The sequence below is a fragment of the Perca flavescens genome, chromosome 5 (assembly GCF_004354835.1).
Source record: "Perca flavescens isolate YP-PL-M2 chromosome 5, PFLA_1.0, whole genome shotgun sequence".
NCBI lineage: Eukaryota > Metazoa > Chordata > Actinopteri > Perciformes > Percidae > Perca > Perca flavescens.
This window is the reverse complement of record NC_041335.1, coordinates 17050594-17068596: the sequence shown is the minus strand read 5'-3', so window position 1 is coordinate 17068596 and position 18003 is coordinate 17050594. Positions and strand designations below refer to the sequence as shown.

Sequence of the window (18003 nt, the reverse complement as noted above, 5' to 3'; positions counted from 1 at the left end):
TTGAATGTTCATTTTATTCTCTGTTGAAATGTCTATCTTGCACAAGAGATTGTATTGAGACTGGCACTTTTCACAAGCATAGGATACTGTATTTACTGTATGTCACGTTTACTCCCATATTGACAGCTTTTAATGCATAGATTAGAGAAACAAATTTAAACCATATTTCAGGCATCTACACAGTATTGCGTGACAATCCAGGTTCTATAGGTTGCTCAGTTTGTTTTGATACATGATTTTTTTTTTGGTAAATATGTGGTGCAACAGCTGTCTAATAGCTGTCTTGTCTGTCTACATTCCTCCTTTAGCGCGCGTGTGTGTGTGTGTGTGTGTGTGTGTGTGTGTGTGCGCACACACACGCAAAGTGGTCTTGATCAAGTGGTACAATTAGAGCCTTTGTGCTTTGGCTTTCTGCATTTGTTCTTTTTATGCTTTTCTCCACCCCACCTATCAGCTTACAGCTCAGACTCCAGTGTCTCCACTCAATAGCCCTCTGTATGTAGACACAGAATGGGAACTATACAGCCTCTCTCGTCTCCTCCCTTTTTGTCTTTCTCCCTGCCCTCTTTTTTCACATTGAATGACAAGTGCATGTCCCCTGACACACTTCCTGATGTCACAGATGGATAGATGAGCCTCCCTGCAGAGCTTTATTCAGTGAGGTCAGTTTTTAGAATTGAAAGTTGAGGGGGAGGCGGCAGGTGGCCCAAGGCATCAGGTGTACATGTGGAGAGGCAGCAACCAGATGAATGAGCTACGTAGCGCTGGGCATGCGATAAGGGAAGCGCGGGACTGTGCTGCCGTATGTGCATGTCGAGATCTGACATAAGAACGGCTTGGGAAAAGAAGAGGACAATGCAGTTGGACAAGAAACCCTTTTAGTTTCTCTTTGGATTTATGTATGAGGGTAAGACAATCTCCAGTGTTTTGTTTGAATGTGCTTTTTCTGCAGTATTATTTTGTCCTTGTAATATTGCTTATGGTCTTTGTCAAATGTTAGATCAACAAGTTAGTTCAGCTATGTAATCACATTGAATACCTACACGGAAAACCGTTAAACATTATCCTAAATGTACTCTTTATATTTAATCTTTAAACAATATTACTCTTGATCAACTAAGCTCCTACCATAACAAAACAATAAATCAGAGTTTGGTGTGCAGCCATGCAAAGCTCAGGGTAAATGTGGACTGGAAAATTGCCTAAAGGAGGTCCTAATGTTTAAAAGGTGATTTTAGTAGGTGACATTTCAAGATAATGAATTGCAATTAAGTTTGTCCAGTGGAATCTCAGGTTTGAAGGTTATTGCAGGCATATCCCTGAGGCAGGAGAAAAACAACAACTCTGCATTTGCAGGCTAAAGTTTTCCACCTGAAACTAGCCCTGTCCTCAAATGTCTCACAACAGAGTGACTTCTGATGGCAGAGAGAAAGAGCTCTCACATGCCTCCATAATAGACCCTTCATGGAGTCCTAACAAAGAGCAGACATAACCCTTTTAGCAGTAGTGGGTGAGCAATGTTTGTATAACGCTCTGATGATAAGACTGAACCTAAAATGTAACTACAATTTATGGGACCAAGGTGCGCACAGTAACTCAGGCCAATATGAAGGTTTAAGACATCAACCTTAAGCCATAACCCAAAGCTTTACTAAATACAAAAATGAATAATAAATGACACACTGGATACCATATAAAGGACATCATACTTAGACTAGGATGGGATTACGTCTGGATTTTTCAAAAGGTTAAAAGGCTATCCTAGTTTCAATTCATCATGGATTCATTAAAACTGGTGTGTGATTTGCAAATAATTATCACTGACAAAAGTATTTTGCTAACCGAAAAGGAGGGTAAATGAACTATAATAAACTACTGAACTATATAAGTATTTTAAACTATGTCCAGCTCCAGCAGCCTCAACAGTAATAATACAGTATATACACAGTACTTTTACTTTCAACACATTTAAATTAAAATACTTATATACTTTTACTTAAGTAGGATGGAGTATTTTTACAATTTAGTGTTGGTTTTTATTTAATTATATTATTTTTATTTAAGTAAAGGATCTGGAAACTTCTTCCACCAATGGTTGTACCATATAACGTCCTCCAACCTCAACAAAAAAATGGTAACAAAGATATTTTCACTTTTTAATGATTTTAACTTAACTGAGCTTTAAGTGATTTTAAGATTATTTGTTTGTGGCATTTTTTAGGCCTTTATTGGACAGGACAGCTTAGACATGAAAGGGGAGAGAGAGGGGGAATAACATGCAGCACTGCGTCGAGGACTGATCCTCTGTATATGGGCGCACACACTACCAGGTGAGCTACCCGGGCGCCCAAGCTTTAACTGATTTTAACTTTGCTCTGGTCTCTGCTGCAGAAGTATATTTTTCATCACAGTTTACAGTAATCAGGGTCCTTTCTTGGTGAGGGCAGCTCAGAATGAGAGGAATTGAAGAGAGAAATGGGTAGGAAACTTAACTGATCTGCTGTGAGAAAAAATAAATACACTTTCACTGAAATCTGATTTTCAACCAATTTGTCTGCATAATTGATTCAAAATATTAATAAACTATAAATTTAGTTATAAAAGCTAAAAGGCCCTCCTCAAACCCTGCTGTGTATTGGGGTCACATTCGTTCACATAATGCTGAAAATTCCAGGTGGTCAGTGACACTTTTTAACTGTGTAGCTGAGTCAGCAGGTGGCTCATCTTACGGCAGTCAGCAGGGGGGAATGCAATATCACTTTCCACAGTAATGCATTATTTATTTTATGGGACAACTGAGAAACACTGTTAGTCATTTCATTTTCTAGCTCACCATACAATTTAAAGTACACCCTGTGTTTAAAATGTTTCTGAAGTAGACAACTAAGTGAAATGAGTCTAACTGTGAAACTGGTCAAATACACTGAAAATGTGCCTCCCTGTGGGTAAATAGTCATGGGTACCTTAAATGATGATGCACCTGATGACAGCACTGCACTGTTTAACAGAATACTTAAATCACCATGTAGTTAAAATGGACACCTTACTGTTATATTATAATTTAGGCTATTGCATTAGATTGCTTGCTGTATGTTATTTTTTTCTACTCCAGTAGAAACCAGAGAGCAAAGATTGTAATCTATAGGGTCACTTTAATTTCCAAGTCACCATCTAAATAAATCATTTAAAGTGGTGTCAATGTGTCCTCAAAGCTTGTTTTCTTAATAACAGAGATAACATAATAGAGGTAAAATAGAGGTTTTTCTTGTATCTATCTTCAAATTAATAAAAAATGTCTGGGCAGCTAGCAGGTAGAAAATGCTCACCATAAGGAAGATGATGTTTTGTGTATTTAAGGTAATCCTTGATTCTGCTGGACCATGGCTAGCAAGCAAGGGAGGCAGTGGAGGTCCATGTGCAAAGGCCTGGTCCTGGGTACCCTCCTGACCAGCTGCATGATCCTGCTTTACTGCCTCTCCACTCCCCAGATCCACAGTCTGCCTGAGTAAGACTCATCACACTGGTGTACATGCATTCTCTAAAAAACATAATGTTAAACATACAGTATGTCAAATTTATTCAGCAATTACTGTATTTTAGTGCTGAAATGATTAGTAATAATAATTAAGGTCATTTTTCAATCAACATTTTTTTAATACAGCCTCTCAAATGAGATGTTTTGCTGCTTTGCTGCATTTTGTGTGAGTACATTTCATCAGCATTATCAGCACATTTATCATGTGATAGTTTTCCTTGTTTTCCTCTGTGTAGAGTTCCAGTGCCTTACTCCTGTGCCCATCGTCCATCCCAGCTCCACCCCAAACCAACCACAAACAGCTCACAACAAACCCCGGGTCAGACCTGCACTCCTAAGGTGGATATCATGTTCATGAAGACCCACAAAACAGCCAGCAGCACCTTCCTCAATGTCCTTTTTCGCTTTGGGGAGAAGCACCGGCTCAAATTTGCCTTCCCTGACAGCAGAAATGACTTCTTCTATCCATCTCTTTTCCAGCGCACCCAGGTTAAAGACTACAGACCTGGAATGTGCTTCAATATTATCTGTAATCACATGCGCCTTAATGCACCCGAGGTGGCCAAGTTGCTACCTATGGACACTTCCTACATCACTATTCTGCGAGACCCTGCAGAGCTTTTTGAGTCATCCTTCCACTATTTTGGCCAGCTGGTGCCTTTTACCTGGAAGATACCAGGTGATGATAAGCTGACTGAGTTTCTACGTGATCCCAATTACTACTTTGATCCACAGGGCTTCAACTCTTTCTACCTCAAGAATCTGCTGTTCTTCGACTTTGGACAGGACAACACTCTGGAGCTGGATGATCCGCAGGTAGAAGAGGTAATCAGATTCATTACTGAGCGTTTTCAGCTGGTCATGTTGGTGGAATACTTTGAGGAATCACTCATCCTTCTCAAGGATGCCCTCTGCTGGGAGTTGGACGACATGCTCTTCTTCAAGCTTAACGCCCGCAAGGGATCCACTGTGTCTAAACTCACCCCTGAGCTGAGGGCCCGGGCTCTTGAGTGGAATGCTATTGACTGGAAGCTACACCAGCATTTCAACCACACCTTTTGGAAAAGAGTAGATGCATATGGACGGCGACGCATGGCTGAGGATGTGGCAGAGCTCAGGAGAAGGAACACGGAGATGGCATCCATCTGCATTGAGGGTGGTAGTGCTGTAGAAGCTGGCAGCATCCAAGAGACTGCCATGCAGCCCTGGCAGCCCATCGGACAGAAATCCATCATGGGCTATAACCTGAAGAAGAACGTGGACAAGGCACATCGAAAGTTGTGCCGAAAGATGTTGACGCCAGAGCTTCAGTACTTAACAGAGCTTGGGGTTAACCTGTGGATCACCAAGTTGTGGGGCCATGTCCGAGATATCCTTAACTGGTGACTAGACGTGAGCAAGGGGGCCAACTCAACTCTGACAGAATGTATTGAAACAAGATGAATCTGACTGTGTGGCTGATAGAGTGAAATGTTAAAGTTTTCTGTCACATTTCAATCCTATGACCTGTCTTGTTTTGTTTAAATGTGTCAACATTGACTTGTTTGCTTTTCATATGATTGTGTGCTGTAATGTATCTGATGGATGTTTGAGAAAAACACTTCACAATCTACAAATACTGAACCAGTATCCTAAACACAGATGAGGCCTAGTATTGTTCTCTATGTTTGTGAATCAATTATCCAAAATGTAAATGTTCTTATGCTCAGATGTGAGCTTGTTTTAATGGAGCAGATGAGGGAACAATGAAGTCTGGGACTACTTTGATAAGCTTTTTAATGGAATAAAGACAAAAATGTTGTTATCCCCGTCAACTTTAAAGGTTGTGTGAAGACACAGAAAGAATGGTACTTTGCTTTGAGCTTAATATTGTCTTTGATGTCCATCCCCCAAAGTTGAAACATCTAAGTTCTAAGAGACTGAAAGACCACTAAGGGCTGAAGTACAGATGTGAGAATAGTGAATGTAAGTACTACATCCTACTTTACGGTCTGTGGAGGACAAAAACATCCATCGTTTTTAAAATAAGTGATCAAATACAGACGTTTCTAATGGCAGACATTTTCACATTCACAAGGAAAGCACAGGGGCAACTAATAACAAATGATCATTCTGTTCCTACTGCTAGCCATTGTTTTTGTTATTAATTACACCTGTGCAGTAACATGTCAAAATGTCTGTCATGAAATAGGTCTGATCAATAATATTTAAAGGAATCAATACATTAGAAGTACAGCACTATGCATTCAAAAAGAAAAATAATTTCCTTATTCATTTACTTTTCTTATCCATTTTTATAGCATATAATGTGTTGTATGTTGAACTTTCTGCCATATGATATAACATTTTCCCTTCTTTGCAATTTTAAGCCAATTCTCCTTTCTCCTGATATCACACTGTTAATCCTAGGAACATTCACCCTTGCCAGGTGTTTTGGCAGGTACATTGATGATGTGGTTGAATAGTGAGCCAAAGAAAATTCATTGCCAGCCAAGTATGGTAAATCCTATCAAGAAAGCTACTACGGCAATAATTAACCGTTAACACCACCTACATGTGTTTACACCACAGTTATTATATTAAACGAAAACTGAAATGAAAATGAAAATAAGCAGTGAAAAATATCGTTATTAAACTGAAACTAAATAACTAAATTTAAAAAAACTAAACTGAATACAAAAACTAAACTAAGATGGTATTGCCTTATTAAAAAACTAATAAAAATGAATGTAAAACATTTCAGTTTTTAGTTTTTTAGCTTTAATATTCCACTGCCGAAAAAAAGGAGACCTAATGAATTTCCGTTAACTCTTGTAACATTGAACCGCAGAAATTGAATGGACTGGACATTCTGCAGGAAAGAAATTAAAAAGTCCAAACTAGGGCGCCCCATGTGTAGAGGTTTACTCCTCGACGCAGCGGGCCCAGGTTTGACTCCAACCTGTGGCCCTTTGCTGCATGTCATTACCCCCTCTCTCTCCCCTTTCATTTATTCAGCTGTCCTGTCAATAAAGGCCTAAAAATGCCCAAAATATTATATAAAAAATAATAAAAAATAAAAGCTAGTAATTCCAAACTCTTGTAACTAAAAATTAGCCTGCAGAAATAAAGGGAATTGAATTAAGAAATACATTCATGTTTTTCTTGATAATGCATTGTGCTACTCATTTATTTCCTAATTTGTGTCCACACACACACACACACACACACACACACACACACGTATATTTATATGCATTTAATGTTTTGTTTATGGTTTTGCATTTAATAATGGATTCAGTTATTAATATATCTGTAGTGTAATGATTTTGTCCTCCATACACCTCCCCATTATTATTTTGTATCCTCAAAATAAAGTGTAAAAATACATGTAATATTGCATGTATTAGCCTAAACGTTCTGATTCATAAAATTGATAGTTTCCTTTCTATCTGTGACTGTTTCATCCTTATTACTGTATTATAAAAATTACCAAGATTGTTCTTGTTTAATAGTGTATGAATGTAGGCCTATATGACGTCCCAACATTTTTGAATGATTGGAAAAATATTTCATTATTAAATTATGGACCAAGATAAACCACCAATGCCAGTGTTGGCAGGGGCCATTTGGGAATGAACAAAAGTAAGAGGATTGTCCTGTTAAATTAGTTTGGGTGCAGAAAGTACACCCAAGTGGCAAACACGGATACATTTTCTAAAGGTTATTTAATTTAAATAACCTTTAGGGAATCTTTAGCTAACATTCCCCGAAGGTTACTTGTTTTGTTCGGTCACTCATCTCTATTCATTGATGGCACAAACATGTGAACAGTGCATCATTATGAAAAAGAAATAAAGTACTAAATATATAAATAAATGTCCTTCTGGTTGTTGTTTTTTTGTTTGTTTTTTTACATTACAGGAAGTGAGGTACTCACTGGTCTCGCGCTCGGGGGCGTGGTTGGCCGAGTGTGCTCTTTACCCACAACACTTATCTGCTGCTCCCACTGTCTATGGCTGCTCCTGTTTAATGCAAACTACGTTAGCTTTTGTGGCTACTAGTTCCTTGCTGCGAACTCATTCACTTCGTATGCATACTAGCTGAATGGTTGAACCGGATAAGGCAGATATTTTAGTGTAACGTTGGTAGCTATCCGTTAACTTTCCATTCGCTGTAACTGTTCGCTGTTGCTTTTTTTGCAGATTAGCACAAATCTGGCTAGCTGTGCGGCTAATGTTGGTTTTTAGCATCGGGTCGCGGATAGCTAGCTAACTGTTGTTAGCCATCTGACGTAAATAACGCGGACTTTAGTTGTATCTTACTTAAAGCCAAGGTAATACTAGTGCACAGCTAAATTACAAAAAAACATTAGCTGTCACACTGGATGACTAACTTTTAACGATGGCGTTAACTGTTGAAGTCCCTGCTGATGAGTGGCCCTGAGAAGTGATTCCGCTGGATGAGTTAGCCACAATGTCCTGTAAATCAACCAAAGTGGCCCCGAGTGTTGATTTCGACCACAGTTGCTCCGACAGTGTGGAATATTTGACGCTCAATTTTGGCCCATTTGAGACTGTTCATCGCTGGAGAAGACTCCCTCCGTGTGATGAGTTTGTTGGTGCAAGGTAACATGTTGACAGATGAGTAGGTGCAGCTGTATCTGACTCCACCGGCTTAATCTTCAGGTTTACAGCCTTTTAATCACCCTGAACTTCATTTTCTCGGTTTAGGCGCAGTAAGCACACTGTTGTGGCATACAGGGATGCCATTTACGTGTTTGGGGGAGACAATGGGTGAGTAGTACTGGGCAGTGACTGGCATTCTAACTTCATAATTATTGTCCACCACATTAAAAGCATTAAACATTTTGTGTCCTCTAATAGGAAGAACATGCTGAACGACTTGCTCCGTTTTGATGTGAAGGACTGCTCATGGTGTCGGTAAGATTGCATCAATGCACTATTCCACCTTAATTAGCAATTAAATAATTTACAGACGGTGAGATATAATGTATTGTCCTTTGTATGATATTCACTACAGAGCCTTCACCACTGGAACTCCACCTGCTCCCAGATATCACCATTCAGCTGTTGTCTATGGCAGCAGCATGTTTGTTTTTGGTAACTACTTTTTTTTCATGTCATTTATGCTACCCATTTTAAACTCAGGTGATATTGATCCTCTAATGCGTGACTTAATATTTTACAGGGGGCTACACCGGAGACATCTACTCAAACTCGAACCTGAAAAACAAAAATGACCTTTTTGAGTACAAATTTGCAACCGGGCAGTGGACTGAATGGAAAGTGGAGGGGAGGTAATGTGTGTTTTTAAGATGTTTAAGTTGTGTTTCTAGGATAGATTTTTTTGTTTTCTTTTTTTTTTCACAGCCAGTTTATGGTGGATTGTTTTAGCCTTTTCTAAAGCAAATCTGGAATTTATTGGTATTTATTTTGGATTGTTTTTACAGGGTGAAAAATATCTTTGAGTCTTATTAAAGGACACATTACCAGCAGCTGTTTCTGTTTTTGTTTTTTTTCTATAATTAAAGGTTATTGTGAGCTGTCTTTGTTGTAAGATGACCTTGTTAACTTCAAATTGCAGGGAATAGTGTCTTCCTATACCTGGAAACATGACTATTTTGGGATGGAGGCATAGAATCTATGAGGAAATCAGTTTAAACCAAGCTGTTCCTTTTCAAAATGTTGGGTGTTTTCTAGTTTGAATCAGAAAAAAACAAAAGCTCAGCCAGTTAAACATCAGACTTTGTCTCTGTTTCAGCTTGCCAGTAGCTAGGTCTGCACATGGGGCCACGGTCTATAGTGATAAACTGTGGATATTTGCTGGCTATGATGGGAATGCCAGGTATGTTTGACTTTTTTATGCTTTTGTCACAACTGACACATTATTTGCATATAATGTTAACCGATATTTCCCCCTCGTGCAGGCTGAATGACATGTGGACCATCAATCTGCAAGATCGAGAACATGCGTGTTGGGAGGAGGTCAATATAATACATTTCAATATATTATAACCAGAAGGACATTGAGAGGAGAACGCTCACCAACGGAACACTGTATGTGTAAACATCTCTTCCTCTGCCTTTGGTTCAATCAGATCGAGCAGAGTGGTGAGATTCCTCCATCTTGCTGCAACTTCCCTGTAGCTGTTTGCAGGGACAAGATGTTTGTGTTTTCTGGTCAGAGTGGAGCCAAGATCACCAACAACCTCTTCCAGTTTGAGTTCAAGGGCCACATGTGAGTACACCCTTTGCTTATGCCTTTGACTTACCTCAGTCACTCATCCTGTAGCTGCCACTGTTACATGGGCTAGTCATTACTCCATCTTCTCAGGTGGACACGCATCCCGACTGAACACTTACTGCGGGGTTCCCCTCCACCTCCCCAGAGACGTTATGGCCACACTATGGTTGCCTTTGACCGCCAACTGTATGTATTTGGAGGTGCGGCCGACAACACTCTGCCCAATGAACTGCACTGCTATGATGTGGACTCTCAGAGCTGGGAGGTGATCCATCCTAGCATGGACAGTGAGGTATGAACCAAATGGATTTACAAAGAACTGTCAATAGACGATGGAAGTGGTTGAATGATATCTTAAATATGTGACAGGCTGAATTATAAAACATGTTGGTCCTTAACTTACCACTCCTACTGTACCATTCTCTGTTTTATGTTACTTCAGCTGTTTAGTTGGATTAAATTTTTGTAAAAAGTATTTTATTCTATTCATTTTTTAGTTCAGCTACCCTTCAAGCAACATTGTAGGGGACAAACTAGGGCTGGGCGATATGGAGAAAATCAAATATCACGGTATTTTTGACCAAATACCTCAATATCGATACCACAACGATATTGTAGTGTTGACTATTGTTGCTTTCACAAAATATTTACACAGTGAGATTTTTGATAAATAATCATCAGTGATGTGGATATAATGACTAAGTGGGTAAAGGCAAATAACAGAACAGCTAGAACAGTCTGGTAAGTTCAGAAAAGTACTTTACTGTAACGCAGCCTTTAAAACCAGGAAAAGACAACACTTATGCCATATTACGATATCCAAAATCTAAGTCGATATCTAGTCTCATATCATGATATCGATATAATATCGATATATTGCCCAGCTCTAGGACAAACTGCATTTTATTGTTAAAACCTATCTAGAAAGCCTGGTGATTGTATGATTTATATCACATGTCAGGCTAAAGCACGAGTACATGGCAGCAGACTCGGTGCTTATCACATTAGTGTGGGAGCTTCTTTAATGCCATCCTGGATGTGCATGCAAACACATCTGTTATTGAGTATTTAACTACTAAAAGTAATGTTTTCAAACAATCTCTTTGCATCTCTTTTACTTCCCTTCCCCCTCAGATGCCCAGTGGGAGACTGTTCCATGCTGCTGCTGTGATTCAAGATGCCATGTACATCTTTGGCGGAACTGTGGACAACAATGTACGCAGTGGGGAGATGTACAGATTCCAGGTTAGTGTCAACCAAAACCATTGTTAATATTTACAAGCACCTGCATCATTTTGGACACTGGTCAAAAGCCATCCCTGTCTAAAGAAAATATTATGGACTCTGTGTACTTAAACTGTCAAGCTTGTTTGGACAGTAGTTTTAATAGTTTTGCATTTCCTCACAGTTTTCCTGCTACCCAAAGTGTACACTCCATGAGGACTATGGCAAACTGTGGGAGAATCGTCAGTTCTGTGATGTGGAGTTTATTCTCGGCGAGGTGGGTTTGTAACACCAGAAGGCTACGCCTCTGCTGATTTGAAATTACAAGGTGACATTCACATTATCCAACTAAAATGATTTCTCCATCTGTTTGACTCCTTGTTGTGTTGTCTACAGAGGGAGGAGAGAGTCTTGGGGCATATTGCCATAGTGACTGCAAGATGCCAGTGGCTGCGGAAGAAAATCTTGCAGGCTTGGGATAGGCAGCGACAGGTCAGCAAGTACACTTTGTTTCCTCTGAACAAGGGAAGACAATCAGTGTTGTCAGATGATATTTATTTACACATTTCATAACTGGGCAGATGCATTTGTAGTTAATTTCACTTAACTATCACATGTCAGTGTGATAGTTGAGTGAAATTATGATAGCTTCTAAATGATTATCAAATTTCCAGAGGATCTTTACTCTATCACAATACTGATATTGTTTTGAAGCAAATAAAGTGTTGTTAAAGTTTTACATAATCTTCTGTCTCTATGTGCAGAAGACTAAACAAGACAGCTTCGAGGAAAGTGACGAAGGGGCAGCTGGAGGGCCGAGGGATATCCCAGCAAGCAACAGACCGATGCTAGAGGTATCCATCAGGGAAGCGGAGGCCCAGCCTTTTGAAGTCTTAATGCAGTTCCTCTACACAGACAAGATCCAGTACCCACGCAGAGGTACCTCTCTCCTCATGGTTGCCCTGTTTATCACTTGTTAGATTCCAACTGCAGTAATCCCCAAGAGAGAGAAGAAAAACTGATTATTCTTCCTTTCTTTGCTTGTCTCCAAAGGTCATGTCCAGGATGTTCTTCTAATTATGGATGTATACAAACTGGCCCTCAGTTTTCAGCTTTCCCGCCTCGAGCAGCTGTGTGTGCAGTACATTGAGGCTTCTGTCGACCTGCAGAATGTTCTCAGTGTTTGTGAAAATGCCAATAAGCTGCAACTGGACCAGCTCAAGGTACGTCTGGTTAACTGTTAAGTGTCATTTTTACTGCCCTCCAGTGGTTAAAGTTCATATTGTTTTCAGCACAATAACATGTTATACTTTCAATCAAAAGAGGTCAGTAAAATAATCTATTCTTACGTTAACCATTTTTCTCTTCCTCTAGGAACATTGCCTTAATTTTGTGGTGAAGGAGTCACACTTCAACCAGGTGATCATGACGAAGGAGTTTGAACGTCTGTCCACCCCCCTGATTGTGGAGATTGTGCGACGAAAGCAGCAACCTCCTCTCCGGTTGTACTCAGACCAGCCTGTGGACATCGGGACCTCCCTGGTCCAGGACATGAAGGCGTACCTGGAGGGAGGCGGCTTGGAGTTCTGTGACATTGTCCTGCTCTTAGACGGACAACCACGGCCTGCTCATAAAGCCATTCTGGCAGCCCGATCCAGGTAGGGACAGCACCGGTTTCATGATCCGCTTCGTGCACATGCAGCAGCTAGAGCAAGTTATCAGACCCCTGGCTTTTTGTACATTCTTTGTTTATTTGTGGGAAGCACGACTTTTAGCTCTACAATTGAATATGCTTCAACAAAAACTTTAAGCTGCTCCTTACTGTAACAAGAGAAAAACACATTATCTCAAGCAGGTTTACCTCTCATTTTCATAAATGTGTTAGGCCTTTGCTTTCATTTGTGTTTGTGTTGTGATCCAAGGTTTAATAATAATTACATTCATATTTATAGTAATTTTATAAACCTATTTTAATCTATACTTTATTTTATGCTTCAGTAATGTATTTTTTTTTTGTAAATATTGTTTGTTAAAGAAAAAAGGTTAGAAAGTAAAATAAATGTGTTTTGCATCATGTGCAAACATTTTAGACCTATTTTTTTTCTTCTCATTGCAGTTTATTTCAGTTGAGTGATTTGTCTGACAATTTTTTTAACATTTATATTTTTACCCCTCAGTTACTTTGAGGCGATGTTCCGCTCCTTCATGCCTGTGGACGGTCAGGTTAATATCTCCATCGGTGAGATGGTTCCAAGTAAGCAGGCCTTTGAGTCAATGCTGCGTTATATCTACTATGGCGACGTTAACATGCCTCCAGAGGATTCCCTGTATCCTTCTCAAATTTAGACTGCTTTATATTCATTCACCGGATTAAGTCTATTAAGCGGCCATTATTGGAACTGCACTTGTGTGTTGGACTTTATTCAGCAATTGTGGTCACCTCTTGCACAAGATACTGTTGCAGCAACAACATATATGTTTTGTAATCCTTTCATTAGCATCATAACGGTCTTCCTGTCCAGTGTTAAAGTTGCTTATGGGTTACATTTAATGAGCAAATACTCTGCTGTCTCAAAAATCACAAACTTTTTTACTGGAATGTTTCACTTCCTTAACCTGTGATAAACAGCTATCTGTTCGCTGCACCATATTACTACGGGTTTTCAAACAACAGACTGCAGGCTTACTGCAAGCAGAATCTGGAGATGAATGTCACTGTGGAAAATGTCTTGCAGGTATTTGTTTTCCCCGAGCTGGGGGGAGCAGTGACCCAATTTGACAACGTTGTCCCATACTTGAAGGCATTTTCTTATGCAGAGTGAATCATTTACTCACTCCTTTCTCCCTCAATACTTCAGATTCTGGAGGCAGCTGATAAGACCCAGGCTCTGGACATGAAGAAGCACTGCCTGCACATTATTGTCCACCAGTTCATTAAGGTGGGTGGGCTTGTATCCGGAGCCCTGGGGGTTTGCTGCCCAATCACTGCAGCTGAGCTAACCCTGTAGGCTTGTCTTCTTTGCGGGAGACTGACACCGTTGGCCTCCAAGTGGATCACCCTTCATCTTCTATGTAGAGAGAAGACTGTTTACAGCCGGCCGGCTGAACAAGCACATCATCACATAGCGACGAGGGTCATAGTGCCACTCTGGATATTGTTTGTTATTCAAACTAACAGCGAAGCACTCAATTCTCACCCTGCTTCACTGCAGTGTTAGCTATTGTTAATGTTTCTGCTTCTTTCTGTTTATCTTTATTTTTTGTGCATGAGCAATCAAGTGCTGCTTATTCCTCATTTCACTCTGTTTGACTCATTGTCTTGTCTTGATTTGTGGCTCATTTTTTCCCCCATCTTTTGCTCTCCTCCCCTCCCAAAGGTATCCAAGCTCCCCAACCTGCGGTCTCTCAGCCAGCTGCTGCTGTTGGACATCATTGAGTCTCTAGCTACACACATATCAGACAAACAGTGTGCTGAGATGGGCTCCGACATTTAAGAGGACGCCAAGAGTCGGCCTCTTTTCTCTCACAGAAGCCATACATCTCTGCTCCACCTACTTCTAGTCATTCCCTCCTTTTTTATTTTGTTTTTTATTTTTTTATTTTTTTTAAAGATGATTTTTTTTGGGCATTTTTAGGCCTTTATTGACAGGACAGCTGAAGAAACGAAAGGGGTAAGAGAGGGGGAATGACATGCAGAAAAGGGCCAAAGGTCAGAGTCAAACCCAGGCCCGCTGCGTCGAGGAGTAAACCTCCATATATGGGCGCCCACTCTACCAACTGAGCTATCTGGGCGCCCAGTTCTTTTCTTTATGTTGGCCCTCGCATGTCTTGACCCACAAACAGTAGAAGGCTTTCATCCACACAGTATCAAATTGTTCTCACTCTGTATCTCACTGAGGAGTGAAATCATGGAAGTAACTGGATTTTAGCTCCGTTACAATTTGTTAAATGGTCTAAAATTCCCTTTATGTTAAGTTTGTGATTTATTTATTTTGATTACAGAATTAAAACTTTTGCAAGGTTTAATTCTGCTCAGTATTGCTGCTGCATTTTTTTTTTTTTTTTAATACATGTAGATATGCAGTGGACTGTAATAACTCGTGCTTGTGACACTATAGAAAGGTTCAAGTGTGGCCATCAGCTGTTATCTGCTCAGATACATTCTAAGTCATCTAAATGCAACTTGAATAAAATATACTATTACATGGATTATTTATCTATAAAACTGTATTCATCACTCGCAGTATTCTCAGCTCTTACTCAGTTAACATGCCTGGATTAAATGTAAGGAATCAAAATCATATGAAAATAATTAGAATGTATGTCCGTCTTAAAGCTCTTTGTTTTTGTTTAATGTTATTGTCACTGGTACACATCTTTTGTAATATGTATCACCTCTTACCATTACTAACAGACTCTCTCTATCCATACAATATAGCAATGTGTATTTAGTGACATCAGTATGCTGTTATTAAATATTTACCCATATGTATTTAAAGCCTTAATAAATCTTATACAAAAGGAGTCCTGCTATACTGAGTCTCTGTGGCCCCTCTGCACTCTGGACCCCTGTAAAGTACAGCCAGTGGAGGCTGAACTCACTTGATACCCACTCAAAAGTCACATTTTCTTGGTTCCAATATCCCCCTTTGGTGTCTGTTGTGAGTAAAATACCTTATGTAATTAATGTTTTTGCACAACCATCCTTTGGCAGTTAGCAATTAAAAGTAAAGTGTGCCAAAAATGTCCTATAGAAGCTCAGTATTCATATTAAATGGTGCTTTGACCTACAGGCCCTGCAGTGGACATCAGACTGTTGTCATAAATCTACTGGACCCTCTGACCTAACTTACCTTTTAAGATGACTTAAATTATACGCTCACCTCAAACAAAGAGCAGATACATAGCGAACTACATTGTATCTGCTTAGGCTATACTACAGTACAGTTGCTGGCCCCACTGGCTTGAGTTTCATTTAAAAGCCATGGCCGAGTCTACTCCAGCTATCATCTAGCTGTGTGCTAAGTGTTATAATAGGCATGGATTAAAACCGATGTCTAAATGTAAGCAATTTACAGATATATGTTTTAAAAATCAATGCAGTTTCTCCCAAGTCTCACAGTGGAGTATTCACAAATATTTCTATATGGCTGATTTGCACAAATCTGAAATTCTTTCACAGACCTTAGCCATACACTAAAGCCATTGTAACCTATATACATTGTGAAAAAGCTGAAGGTTAATCCTTGACCTTTCATCAAATTAGCCATGTCCTTCAGGGGTTTCAGTTTCCACAGATCTAAGGATGATAAGGTCAGACAAAGCTCCTTGGTTTGAGAGGGCGAATGCCTTTGGCTTCTGCAAGGTTTTGCACTTTTGATTGTGATTAACTCAAGTAAGCTAAATTAAAGTTGAATAGGTTAATTTGATTATATAAATAGCAACTTCTTTTTAAAATACTTGTCCTTATACAATAGTCAATCAGGCCAGAAATTTAAACTACATTAAGTATAATTTGAATAAAATGGAGAGATTGTAAGAAAATGTTGCATTTTGTAAATGATTGTTGGTTTAGACCATTTTATTTTGAAGTTATATAGTAAATTTTGCTCATGGGACTGAGAAAAAAACGTTGACCTAAATTCTGAGGCGGTAGATTGAATTTTCTGTTAGCTGCCAGTTGTACTGCGAGATCTGTAAAGACCCTCAGTGGAATTCACAAAGTGTTGGACTCTTTTGGGCTCTGTTGTAAGTACCCTTGCAGTGAGCACAAAGTGCTATTCATGGTCCAGATACTTGAGACACTTGGCAAATCGAAAACTTGTCCTATGATTTTCTTAGTGTAAATGTCCTCACTAAATTAATGGCAAAGTCTCATCAGTGACATCAGTAAAACAACAACTCATCTGAAATAATCACAACTTCTGAATTTTACACAAACAGGCCACTATAGTAATTCCTGGAGTAGATTTTAATTCTTCTTCTTTTTTGAACCTCCAATGCCCAGCTTGCTCATGTTTCATTCATTTAAGTTCACTTACGCGCACACAGCCCAGACTCCCGATGGACATATTTGGTTTCATCTAAAAACAGACTTCATTGTTCACGGCAATGATATTGAACACAAACAGTATGTCTGTTGTCATGCCACAGTCCCGGATTATCTCCCACTTATCAGGTGCATTTTATTAGGAGGCTGAATAAGTGGGCTGGCCCCGTTGGTCCTGTTAGCAGGTGGGGCGGGCCACAGAGCCACTCTGGATCTCCCAATCTGTTATATAGACCTGCACACTTGAGCAGGAATCACAGCACAGTGTGTATGTGCAGAGGCAGAAGATGGTTTTTCTAACAACTAAAATGATGCAAAGGACTGCACTTTTTGTGACGTTTGGGGGTTTGGTCACATCTCTGATCACCACCTTCCTTCCACTGTGGAAGACAATGAACTCTGACCTGAACGAGGTGGAGAACTGGTTCTCTGGACTGTGGCACACCTGCCTCTACACCGAGGAGGTGGGAGTTCAGTGTAAGGCCTACGAGTCCATCATGGGGCTGCCTATGGACCTGCAGATCTCCAGGGTGCTCATGTCAGTGTCTATTGCCACTGGAGGGTTAGCTCTGCTGGCTGCCTTCCCAGGACTGGAGGGGGTTGAGATGTGTGTGGGACAGTCTGTCCTGAAGAGACGGCTCCTCATCCTCGGCGGGGTGCTGTCCTGGGTGTCGGGGCTCACTACCCTGGCTCCCGTCTCTCTTGTGGCCTACACAACTGTGGTGGACTTCTGGGACGAGGGTTTTCCCGATGTGATGCCACGCTGGGAGTATGGAGAGGCAATGTTCTCTGGATGGTTTGGAGGTTTGGCTCTGGTCATCGGAGGGACTCTCTTCTTTGTAGCTGTGTGCATGGGGGACTACGACCAGAGGCCACCAAGTGTGCCAAACAGCCCGCAGACGAAGCACAGGACAAAGCAGTACCTGAAGACAGAGGTTTTATAGATGAC

General features: G+C 40.2%; 3 protein-coding genes across 4 annotated transcripts; all 3 read left to right on the top strand.

Moving 5' to 3' along the window:
* Positions 1-3368: 3368 nt before the first annotated feature.
* gal3st1a (galactose-3-O-sulfotransferase 1a) lies at positions 3369-6135 on the top strand. Its single transcript, XM_028578878.1, has 2 exons — positions 3369-3505; positions 3772-6135. Exons 1-2 carry the CDS (start codon positions 3381-3383, stop codon positions 4919-4921), a joined length of 1275 nt encoding a protein of 424 aa, XP_028434679.1. The 5' UTR covers positions 3369-3380; the 3' UTR covers positions 4922-6135.
* Positions 6136-7476: 1341 nt separating this feature from the next.
* Positions 7477-14649, top strand: lztr1 (leucine zipper like post translational regulator 1). Of its 2 annotated transcripts, XM_028578043.1 has the most exons (19): positions 7477-8142; positions 8248-8310; positions 8401-8457; positions 8558-8637; positions 8726-8834; positions 9299-9382; positions 9465-9522; positions 9636-9775; positions 9872-10073; positions 10916-11026; positions 11190-11282; positions 11402-11497; positions 11770-11944; positions 12059-12228; positions 12380-12663; positions 13183-13332; positions 13635-13740; positions 13864-13944; positions 14383-14649. In XM_028578043.1, exons 1-19 carry the CDS (start codon positions 7991-7993, stop codon positions 14497-14499), a joined length of 2328 nt encoding a protein of 775 aa, XP_028433844.1. In that variant the 5' UTR covers positions 7477-7990; the 3' UTR covers positions 14500-14649. The 2 variants fall into 2 exon arrangements, with proteins under 2 accessions (XP_028433844.1, XP_028433845.1); XM_028578044.1 differs by lacking the exons at positions 13183-13332; positions 13635-13740 and having other exon boundaries at positions 14383-14467.
* Positions 14650-17326: 2677 nt separating this feature from the next.
* On the top strand, positions 17327-17998 carry cldn26 (claudin 26). The gene has a single exon (XM_028578004.1). It carries the CDS (start codon positions 17342-17344, stop codon positions 17996-17998), a length of 657 nt encoding a protein of 218 aa, XP_028433805.1. The 5' UTR covers positions 17327-17341.
* The last annotated feature ends 5 nt before the right edge of the window (positions 17999-18003 follow it).

Coding starts and splice junctions, on each gene's coding strand:
- cldn26 (XM_028578004.1), top strand. CDS start 17,342: ATGGTTTTTCTAACAACTAAAATGATGCAAAGGACTGCACTTTTTGTG.
- lztr1 (XM_028578043.1), top strand. CDS start 7,991: ATGTCCTGTAAATCAACCAAAGTGGCCCCGAGTGTTGATTTCGACCAC. Junction 8,638..8,725: donor CAGCAGCATGTTTGTTTTTG/GTAACTACTTTT, acceptor AATATTTTACAG/GGGGCTACACCGGAGACATC. Junction 9,523..9,635: donor AACATGCGTGTTGGGAGGAG/GTCAATATAATA, acceptor TGGTTCAATCAG/ATCGAGCAGAGTGGTGAGAT.
- gal3st1a (XM_028578878.1), top strand. CDS start 3,381: ATGGCTAGCAAGCAAGGGAGGCAGTGGAGGTCCATGTGCAAAGGCCTG. Junction 3,506..3,771: donor CAGATCCACAGTCTGCCTGA/GTAAGACTCATC, acceptor TCCTCTGTGTAG/AGTTCCAGTGCCTTACTCCT.